General features: G+C 55.9%; 2 protein-coding genes across 7 annotated transcripts in view; one reads left to right on the top strand and one right to left on the bottom strand.

Moving 5' to 3' along the window:
• Positions 1 to 10,384, top strand: PGAM5 (PGAM family member 5, mitochondrial serine/threonine protein phosphatase). Of its 4 annotated transcripts, none has more exons than XM_036874269.1 (7): positions 1 to 389; positions 2,792 to 2,970; positions 4,010 to 4,135; positions 4,202 to 4,290; positions 4,392 to 4,525; positions 6,313 to 7,622; positions 8,163 to 10,384. In XM_036874269.1, exons 1-6 carry the CDS (start codon positions 199 to 201, stop codon positions 6,461 to 6,463), a joined length of 870 nt encoding a protein of 289 aa, XP_036730164.1. In that variant the 5' UTR covers positions 1 to 198; the 3' UTR covers positions 6,464 to 7,622; positions 8,163 to 10,384. The 4 variants fall into 4 exon arrangements, with proteins under 4 accessions (XP_036730164.1, XP_036730166.1, XP_036730167.1 ...); XM_036874271.1 differs by lacking the exon at positions 8,163 to 10,384 and adding an exon at positions 4,899 to 5,046 and having other exon boundaries at positions 6,313 to 6,448; XM_036874272.1 differs by lacking the exons at positions 6,313 to 7,622; positions 8,163 to 10,384 and adding an exon at positions 4,833 to 4,957.
• ANKLE2 (ankyrin repeat and LEM domain containing 2) overlaps positions 8,732 to 10,744 on the bottom strand; it is a 24,280-nt gene continuing 22,267 nt past the window's right edge. For all 3 annotated transcript variants that reach the window (XM_036874268.1, XM_036874267.1, XM_036874265.1), the window contains one exon: positions 8,732 to 10,586. In XM_036874268.1, coding sequence (XP_036730163.1) covers positions 10,436 to 10,586 — 151 coding nt within the window. In that variant the 3' untranslated portion in view covers positions 8,732 to 10,435. The remainder of the gene's footprint in view (positions 10,587 to 10,744) is intronic.

Below are 10,744 nucleotides of genomic sequence, written 5' to 3'. Positions count from 1 at the left end.
ACCGCCCACCACCGGGCTCCGCCTTCGTTCCCGGAAGTCGCCCGCGGCGGGCAGGGCCATCCCGGCGACTCCCGCGTCTCCCGCGCAGCCCGGCGGCCGGAAGCGCACGCCCGCGCGAAGCCTGTCCCTTGCGGCGCGCCGTCCGAGGCCGACAGCGCCTGCGCGGAGTCGACGCGGGCCCGCCTGGGACGGGCCGGCATGGCGTTCCGGCAGGCGCTGCAGCTGGCGGCCTGCGGCCTGGCCGGGGGCTCGGCCGCCGTGTTCTTCTCGGCGGTGGCAGTGGGGAAGCCCCGGGCGGGCGGGGACGCGGAGCTGCGCGTGGTCGAGCCGCCGGCGTGGGCGGGGGCCGCGCGCCCCGGGCCCGGCGTCTGGGACTCCAACTGGGACAGGTGCGGGGCTGGCGGCGGGAGCCTTCCTGGGCCCTGGCCGTCCCGGCCGGTCGGTGTGGTCGGTTCCGCGCAGGGGCGGGCGGGGCAGGCTTGCGTGCGGGTTTCTCTTTCGGTTCTGGCCGCAAGGGTGGCTGTGGACCTGGGGCGTCCTTCGACCCCTCTTCTGAGCGCCAGTTTCCTCGTCTGCACAGGGGGTCGTTTTGAGTAAGGAGCACCGTGATGCCAGGGACAGTGCCCGGCGCACAGGGAAGGCCGAAGTGGTCGTTTTCTGTCCTAGACGGAGGGCTTGGACCTTTGTAGGGCTCTTGTCCTTGTTTCCGTCTCCCAACTTCTGAATCCTCAGATTGGGTGACGGCACGTTGGTCCCATATTTGCGATACAGCTGAGACGGCGAGGTGGAGATGGGCCCTGGCAGGGGCCTCCGCGGGGCGGTCTCGAGGGGACAGGACCAGCAGCCATCTTGAGTAGGAACGTGAGGTCCAGGGGTCCCGGTCCCACCTGGCCGCGCGCTGTCAGTGTTCTTACTGCGCCCTTGGAGTGTGGCTCCTGTGATCAGGAAGCAATTTTTAGTCTTACTTAACGTTAATTAATTTAAATTTAAAAACCAGAGCAGTGCAGATCTTAAAATACTCTATTGAAACGATAGTATTTTTGGTATGCTGGAGTAAATAAAGTGAGTTACTGACATTTCACCTGTTTCTTCCTGCTTTGTAAATGTGGCCACTTGGAAATTTTAAATTACGTATGTTGCCGGTGTTGTGTTTTTCTATTGGACGCCCCTGCTCTGGGTTGTGGGATGGTTTACCCAGTCCCAGCTCTTTACTCCTTGACACTCTTGAGTGTGGGGCACAGATCCAATATTTATTGCTGGCCTAGTTGTATCGGGAACTTCATAGGTATTCTTTTTAACCTTTAATTTTTAAAAGGTAAACTTAGCTTAGAATCGTCTTGTATTTACAGAAAAATTGCAAAAGATGATAGAGTTCCTGTATACTCCACACCTAATTCCCTCTGTTGTTAACACCTCACACTAATATGGGACACTTGTCACAGTGAACCAGTATAGATACGATATTATTAACTGACGTCTGTACTTTATTGAGATTTCCTCAGTTTTTACATCTTGTGCATTGTGTCTTCCCAGATCCCACAGGACAGTCAGGCTTTGGCAGTTTCTCAGACTTGACTTGTTTTGATGACCTTGACAGTTCTGAGGAGGGCTGATCAGGGATTTTGTAGACTGTTCCTCAACTGGGATTTGTCTGTTTTTCTCATGATTAGACTGGGGTCATATTCTCTTTTTCAAACATCAGTACAATCTTGTGAATTTCTTGGGCCTTTTTAAGGAAACAGTCACTCTGAGGTTAAAGGACTGACTTGAGGTAGAGCCAGACTCCAGCCTTGTTTGAGGCCAACATGCTGTATTTGCTTGCCAAGTCTAGATTTATGGAGGGGTGAGGGGGGTGGTGTCCATGCTAGAAAGTAACAGGGCCTCATCCAGTGAGATCTCCAGCCTCTTCCTGAGGAGCCAGGCTTCCTGCATCTGTGCCTGTAGGTTCCAGATGTCTTCTCTGGCTCAGCCCCAGCTCCCACGTGACTGCCAGTGTGGCATCTCGGCTTGGTCATGTTACAGGCACCCCAGGTTCGCACGGCCCAAGCAGAACCCATGAATTCACCATTATTCCCCTCAAAACTTATTCTTCCAGCACTGCCTCAGCTGAGTACATTCTTTTCCCAGCTCTGCCGGTCTCACAGGCATTTCATTTCTATTAACTTGAGGTCCACGAGCCACCAGAGTGCCTGTCTCCACCAGACTTGGTCGTTTCTCAGCATCTGTGCTGCTGCTACTCCCTCCCAACCCCCATCAGCTCCTTCCCAGCGTTCCAGCAGGGCCATCCAGGGGGTTTCCGTGGGAACGGGAACAGTTTCCTCTCTGTCCGATGTGATGCCCACTATCCCACGTGCTACTAAGCGTTGAAAATGTGTTTAGTGTGATTGGGGAAATGGAGTTTTAATTGTATTTAATTTTCATGATTTTGAATTTAAGTAGCCACGTGGTCAGTGGCTACTATTGGGCAGCACAGCGTCCCTGTCTGCGAGGCCACCCTGTGGGCATTTCCCACCTGCCGTTCCACAGACACTCCTTCCTCTTCTCTGCGTCCCTGGTCTCCTTGCTGTGACTGTCAGTCTTCTCACAAGGACGTGGGCGGCACAATAGCTTCACTTGTCTGTTCTGTTCACATCCAGCCGCCCAGGGCGGGCCTGGCGCCAAGGGAAGGGGAGGCGTTGGCTCCTCCCCTGCGCCTCCCCAACCCGGGAAGCCTCTCTGTGAGAAAGACTGGGGGTGACTTGCGAGCAGGGGCACAAGGGCAGGGACACACCGTCTTGTATTTCTGCCTCAGGAGAGAACCGCTGTCCCTGGTCAACCTGCGGAAGAGGAACCTGGAGCCCGGAGAAGAAGAGCTGGCGTCCAGGCTGGACCACTACAAGGCCAAGGCCACACGGCACATCTTCCTCATTAGGCACTCCCAGTACCACGTGGACGCCTCCCTGGAGAAGGACCGCACGCTGACGCCCCTGGGTACGTGGCTGGGCCCGCCCGCAGAGGCCAGCCTCCTTGAAGGTGCCCTTGGGGCGCTGGGCCTCTCTGGACCTGTGTCAGGTGTTCTCGGCCCAGATGCGAGCCTTGTCATTATTAGTAATAATCAGCCAAATCTGACACAGGCTTTGAAAACGTCCTCAACTTTAACAATGTTAAGGTGGATCCTGCCTGCAGGCACGAGGCCCTCTGAGGTGGCGCCGCCCGGTGCCCCGTCCGGCTTGACCTGGTTGCTGGAGAGCCTTCCTCAGAGGCTGCCTCATAAACGGTGGCGGGTCTCAGCAGCCCCGCGCGGAGGGCGCCTGTGGCAGTTTCTCGCTGCTGTGAGTGGCGCTGCCGGGCAGTCGTCCCGCCTCGGTCTTTGTGCTCATGTGTCTGTAGGAGAAATTCCTAGCGAGGAAACGCAGGGAGGTTGGAGATAGAGTTTACATTTTAAAAAACCTCTCTGTTGAATGAGATAGCACCCATTTGTGTGAAGGGGCTTGCTGGCCTGTCCTCGGGCACGGGTGGAAGTAAAGCTGCATCTGTGGTATCGCGCATCCAGCTGAAACTGACTTTCCAAGGGCATTTCTACTGGATTCTAAGATACACTTGAGGAAAAGCATTTGTATTTGCACCCAGGCCACAGCAGTGCTAATCTGTCCGTCCTCAAGTGTTGACACCTGGTGGTGGTGATTGAGCGGCGGGTGGTCACTGGCGCACTGACACCCAATCTTTGGACAAAGTTGAGTAGGAATGGTGTGAGGGACCCAGAAATAGTAAACAGGACCCCACCCAAGCTTCAGCCAGCCTCAACCATGGCCGTTGTCTTCAGTGTTTTTTCTGTATGGGGCTGAAGGTGGCTGGTTTGTCTCATTGATTTTACCTGTTGAAAGCCTGGCCCCTTCCTTAGGCCTGAGCCCTGGGAGGGGCTGCCCGTCTTGTCCCCCACACCTAACGGTGCTTGGTAAGGACTGAAGTATTTGTGAAGTAAACAGGGACTGCGGCGACGTGTAATTCTCCAGTGTATTCCACCTTCAAGGTCGTGAGCAGGCTGAACTAACCGGTCTCCGACTTGCAAGCTTGGGGTTGAAGTTTAATAAAATCGTCCATTCCTCCATGACCCGTGCAATAGAAACCACTGACATCATCAGCAAACACCTGCCAGGTGAGTGCCAGGCGGCCCCGGGGCGGCTGCTCGTGAAGGGGCGCTGAGTCCTGTGTTTCTCTGCAGGCGTCTGCAGGGTCAGCACAGACCTGCTGAGGGAAGGCGCCCCCATCGAGCCTGACCCCCCCGTGTCTCACTGGAAGCCGGAGGCTGTGGTAAAAACCCCCCCCGGGCGGCCTCCACTCCACCCCTGGGCTCCTGGCGGCGGTGGCCCGCACACTGCCTCCATACGGACGATCCCTCCCTCTGCCCCCAGCAGTATTACGAGGACGGGGCGCGGATCGAGGCCGCCTTCCGGAACTACATCCACCGGGCGGACGCCAAGCAGCAGGAGGACAGCTACGAGATCTTCATCTGCCACGCCAACGTCATCCGCTATATCGTGTGCAGGTGAGGCCCCAGTGGCGCCCGCGGCCCCGCCTCCGGCCTTTGCCCCGCCCCCGAGAGGCCCCGCCTCCCCACCGCGGCCCCGCCTCCCCCCTCTTCCCGCCGGCCTGTGCCCCCAGCACGGCCCGGCCCCGCCCCCCCCGCCCGGCCCCGCCTCCCCCCCACTTCCCGCCGGCCTGTGCCCCCAGCACGGCCCGGCCCCGCCTCCCCAGCGCGGCTCCCCCTCCTCCTGCCTGACGGTGCCCGCCAGGCCCAGCCGGTGGTCTGGTAGAACGGCTTTCTCACGACTGCATGTTTTTGGGGGGAACAGACCAGACTGAGGTGCCCCCCGTGGGCGGCCTTTCCCGGGCGATGCTGACGTGGTCGCTTGGTTCAGGCGCTGTGCGCGGTCGTTCCCGCTGCGAAGTCACACTTTGTAGGAGGCAACGCGAACGCCCGTTTCCCTGACGTCCCCCGACTGGTTTCAGCACCTGTCGATGGCTCCTGCCCCCGTGGTTGCTCAGTGGTGTTTGCTTAATGGTTTCGTATGTCCCTTTATTAATTGGAATTTTTGCGACGATGGCCTCACGGATCTGTTTTGTGCGGGGTGATGACCCGTGAGCACGTTAGTCACCTGGCTGCGCCGGCTGCTCCCGCAGGGGCTCCTGTGTCCGTGGGGCGACCACGTCCCTTCGTCCTGGCCCCAGGGGTCCAGGGCCCTCGCGGTGATGCCTGCGCTGAGCCACAGGCGGCGTCACGGAGGGCCCTGGGCTTGGGAAGGCCAGCCGGGTGCTCCTGGGTTTGACCACATCCCACTTAGTGCAAGTGAGAACCCAGCCTCCGCCGGCTCCATTGAAGGTGCTCAGCAGGTGCTTCAAGAGCTGAGGGGTCCCCTTCTCATGAGGGCCCGTTCGTTTGCCCTCAGGCGTCGCCCGCGTGGCCCGGGGCGAGCAGCCCTGCGCCAGGGGAGCAGACGCGGCGCCAGGGTCCCGGCCAGGTTGAGCGCTGCCGGGAGGAGGGGCTGGGCTTTGGGGGCAGCCCGAGCCCGTGTGCCGCTCAGGGCGACTTCGGGACTGTGTGAACCCACGTCCTCCCATATCCCGGGACAGCACTGACCCAGTGTCACCGGGAGCGACCCCAGTGCTGAGGGCCGGCCGGAGACGTCGGGGCCGGTAGCGGCCTGTGCCCCCGGGACACGTGAGGGCGCTCTGCTCCCTAACTTAGGGCAGTTTTGAAAGCGGTGAGGGTGACGCTGAGCTTTGAAAAAGCAGCATGTAGGTAGTTAATTCTTCAAGTCGGCAAAACTCTCGACAGAGAGAGTGCCAGTTAATGGCAAGCCACAGGGATGCCACTTGTGCACCCCAGTGTCCTGGGGCATAAAGGAGTCCGGTGCCTCGGACGGAGGCCATAGTCGTACTGGGCTTTTCAGCAAATACTAACTGTGCCTAAGAAGCGTTAAGAGCATGGAAATGCTCCGGGGTTGTGAGTTGCCCCTGCCGCACCGTCTGGCTGCCCCCGTCCCCTTTTGGTGACACTGGAAGAACAAATTCAGTTGCATGCATTTGTTAACCAGTGTGTTTGTGACTCACATGCAAGCCTTGAGTTGGGTTGATCCCCCGTCCCAGAGGGGCTGGGCTGTCACCTCCCCCTTGTTTGATTGATGGGTTGGCATCCACCCGACAGCTCCTTCCTCTGTGAAACCCCTTTTGAAAATGGGAGGGACTTGCAGGTGTTGGCCCCAACCCCAGGGAAGGCCCCTGAGGCCTTGTCATCTGGGGTGGGCCCTTCCTAGCCTGTGCTCTCTCCTCCAGGGCGCTGCAGTTCCCTCCTGAAGGCTGGCTCCGCCTTTCCCTCAACAACGGCAGCATTACCCACCTGGTAGTCCGGCCAGATGGCCGAGTGGCTCTCAGGACCCTCGGGGACACGGGGTTCATGCCTCCTGACAAGATCTCCCGCTCCTGAGGGCCGCCTCGAGGCCCCGCTCTCCTTCTCAGCCCCCTGCCGGCCTGGTGTGGGTGCCACCGAGACCGCGGGCTCCTCCCCTGCCCCCCACCGGCCGCGCCATGGGGCCGGCGCTCCAGGGCTCCAGGGCTCCAGGGCTCCGGGGCGCGGCAGCCGGAGAGAAGGCGGCTCCACGTTGCGGCGCTGCAGCACTGAGCTTCTGGCCCAGGATGGAGAAGGGAAGCGCTCAGGTCAGATCAGCTTCGTCTCTCGCAGTGTCTCTGCCTCACTCTCGTCCACCAGGATGAGCCCGTGGGGTCTAAGCAGGCCTGTTTCAGGGACTGGACGAGGCCCGCAGATGCCGTCCCCGCAGGGGCCGCGGCAGACACCGCAGCGCGCCGTCCGTCAGCAGAGCCCGTCAGGCAGGAGGAGGAGGGCGCCCGTGCTTCTTCCATTCGTAACTTATTTCGCTGCTTACACTCTTTTTTCATTGCCTAGAACTCTTTGTCACTTAAGTTTTTATTAATTGAAGATTTTCCTCATCTGGTTCTTGCTTTGAAAACCCATTTCTCACTCCCGAGTCACACAGCCCTGCCGCTGTTGGATCTGAACTCACGTGTGTTGCTAGGCCTTTCCGGACACAGAGGAGGGGCACCTTGGCAGGTGAGGGAGGTGACTCGACCTGCTGGTCTTGTGGGAGGGGCCGGGCAGTGATGGCCCAGGAGGGGCCCTGTTTCAATAAAGTGTCTGGCTGACAGTTCAGTCCTTGTTTGCCTGTGGCTATTAATCTTTTATGCTTGTGGATTAGAATATGTAGATACGATGTGTCCATCCCAAATCTCCATTTATTTAGGAGAAAGTACAATTTCTATGAAGTGGTTATGAATATTTTTTGCAATCAGTGCAACTAATTGTGATATTTGATCCATTTCTGTCAATTTTGGAAATAACTACAAAATGAAATTTTGTTTTCCTGGTTTTTCAAAGTACTAATTGTGAATGTTTTAAAGGAAACAGGAAGCCTGTGCAGCACGACCAACAGCAGCCCCACACTTGCTGAGATAGTTTCAGCAGAAAGCTCTCTTCCCCAGTCTTTTGTGCACCCTGCGCTGACAGTTTTGCAGGGTGTCTGCCCACCAGGGGCCTCAGTGAGAGGCCCTGACCCAGGACAGTGAGCTTGGTAAGTAAAAGCAGCAAGCACACACCATTCTGTCGAAATAGTTCCGACAAGTTAGCCAGGGGCTGTGCTAATGTCTGAGACCAGAAAAGCCAGAGGCGGCACCAGGTGTCTTGCCTCGGGCGCTGTGAGGCCCCGCAGCTGAGCCCTGGGCCCCCGGCCCCTCGGGCTTGCGCGGCCACCCTGCTGTCCTGTCTGCAGACCTGGCTTTTCCATGGCGTGTCCCCCCTTTACACTTGACCTTTGAGAAGCAGGGCAGCATTTTAGAAACAGGAAAGGAGCCCAGGAGTGGGACAGTGGTGTTCGGATGGGGTCAGTTAGTTACAGGGGCCCAGGGATGTCACACTGGAAACCGCCCCGAGGTAGGATAGATGACGGAGAACTTCTGAAACATCGGGAACGTCGTCCTAAGTTTGACCAAAATGGAAAACCACGCCAAGAGCCCGTGTAACAGGAGGGATCCTGAACTGACAACAGTAGGAACAGTAGTGGTTCCTACTGACTGTGTTGCTGTTTGTTCCAAAATATTTTCTTTCTTTTGAGACGGTTGAGGAAGGAGCCCGAGGGCACGTGTAAGCAGAGACCCCTCCCTGCGGGCCTCCACGCACGCACAGACCTGCGCGGTTCCAGCAGCCTGGGGGACAAACCCGGCCGGGGATGCCTGACGAGGCAGTCACCCCACAGGTGTTCCCTCTGAGCTGCGAATGCTTCTGGAAACATCCAAAAACTATCCCAGAGGATCCGTGTGGATCCAGGAGTGGGGAACCTTCTGGAGCTGCGTGCACTGCAGCCCCTGGCACCTCAGCCACCACCTGCTGCATCGGGGGTTTCCCGTCACCTCTTCCCAACTGAAGAAACTACACACTGATTGTCAGTGTCACAGAAAGGCTCCCCATTTCCCAGGGCAGTTATAAAATATCTGATAGTTTTTAACTGATGCCAAGATTTTTCACAACCGTGTTAGGAAAGAAAGGGCCCCAAACAGCAAATAAACCACTCTCAGATTAATGTTCTGTTTAACCAAAATAACTGCTTAAGATTTTGCTAAAAAGGACACTTTGCCTGGGCACAGGTGAGAGAGGTCTTTCTGAAAGCTCGGAATGATTACCAGGTGGTTTTAAAAATAATTTATTTCATTAAGTAGTTTTAAAAAGATAAAATCACCACAGGACACATGACAATGCATTCAGTGGAACCGGGGCCAACTTATACAAACAAATGGAGAAATAGTCAAAGAAGGCCTAAACGTCAGAAAACAGGAATAGCGGTCTGCAAAATAAGGGCAAATCACCACTTTAACTAACTTCCATCTGAATATTTACAAAAATATATAGGACGGCACGGTCAAATTTTAGAGAAAACATCATCACTATGACTACATCTGTGTTCTGATTTCTTTGAGAATAGAGATGTCTTTTTAAAATGCCATTTGGTTTTTAGAACAGAATGTATTTTTCTGTCTTATACTTAAGTCGTCTGCTACACAAGTGAAAACACCCTGTGTAACAACCTTTTGAATTTTAAAATCCAAATCTTGGTTCCAATATTCCTGACCTGTCTCTCGTTACCGTGTGAAAGAAATGTTTTGTTTTGTTTTTTTTTACATAAATTTAAATTCAGAATATTTACAAATAAAAAAATCTCACGTCTACTTTCTATCACTGTATATTCTCAAAAAGTAAGTTCAGGAGAACCAAAAGTGATTTACAAAAGGCACTGAGCTCAGCAGAAGCGTTAGAAGTTCTCACTTTGGATCACACACTGGCAGTGTCCCCAGAACACCGCTGTGAGCAGTCGTTGGTGACACCCAGAGAAACAGCCCTCAGCTCGGCTGCAGCGTCCTGGCACAGAAAGCTGTGTGTGCACAGACCCTCCAGCAGGTACAGCCAAGGGGGAGGGAAGACAAACTGCACTAAAGGAACGGAGCTGGGATCAGATACGTCCTCCAAAGTAAACCTTTCTTTTCTGTACCAAAACGCAACGCTCTTTCATAAAGCAAATCCAACTGAAATGCGTTCTAAAGTATGGGGTACATTTCAAAACTAGGAAACGACTTTCAGGTTATTCTATTACCACTGCACTGACAGCTAAATAAGGTGCACTGTGAAAGGTCAAGTGCTGGTGAAAAAGAAAATACCTTCCAGTGACCGCTGGTTCGGGAGCTGTGTGTGACTCTGCATGACTCCCAACGGCTAGGATTTTTCCAAGAGAAAAGCTAGTTTCATCCTCTGGTCACTCATTCAAATGACTCAACTTGTAAGTGTCGCTGCAAGTCTCCGACACGTTGAAGGCTCGTTCACTCCTGGATGCCCACCTCGCCAGTGTCTAACCAGCGGGGCTGACCAGCAAAGCAGAGAGGCTTTTCTGTCACGAACCAGGAAGTCAAAGACCCTCCCCAGCAAAGGAAGAGGCACAAAATTCACCTGTGTTTTAGGAACAGAGCTGAAGTGAGCGCAGCTGCTGTGGGGGGATGGGGGCCCGCGGGGCACCCCGGCCTCTCTGGCGCCCTCCTGTGCACCTGGGGCAGCTAACGAGCCTGTCGCCACCACATGGACGGTTTCCAGAAAATCTGCGTCTGAGTTTGCTTTCACCCACTTCTCTCCAAATACCAGAAAGCTACATTTTATACAGGACATCTGCATTTTCTAAAATTCTTTTACCCTCTAAATGAGGATTGATAGATTAATCGGAATATATTCTTTATTTGGGTGAAACTTTAGCAATAAACACGTTACCTGTCTTCTCCCTTTTTTTCTTTTTTTTTTTTTGTAAAAACCCGAAGAACAAGCTGACAGCCCCAGCAGCGCGCACGGGCCCTACAAGGCGGCGAGCTGGGCCAGGCGCGCCGTCCGGTGGAGGTGGCCCCTGCGAGTGGGGCTGTAGCGCCCGGGGCTGCCGCCGCTAGGAGGGCCACCGATGTCCAGCAGCTGAGACTTCACCTTCCCTTTCAGCGAGGGGCTGGGCCAGCTGAGGAAACCGAGAACGGGCGGTCAGCAGGGACGGCGGGACGGGGTGGGGAGAGCAGAGGCCACGGGCCGGAGCTGGGCCCCTGCCCCGGGGACCGCTGGGGCTCCGGGAAGAGGTGCCTCCCATGTGACCGCAAGCTCACACTACTGCGTCCCGCA

This window comes from Balaenoptera musculus, chromosome 14, assembly GCF_009873245.2.
Source record: "Balaenoptera musculus isolate JJ_BM4_2016_0621 chromosome 14, mBalMus1.pri.v3, whole genome shotgun sequence".
Taxonomy (NCBI): domain Eukaryota; kingdom Metazoa; phylum Chordata; class Mammalia; order Artiodactyla; family Balaenopteridae; genus Balaenoptera; species Balaenoptera musculus.
The sequence above is the reverse complement of the archived record's forward strand: the minus strand, read 5'-3'. Positions and strand labels throughout refer to the sequence as shown.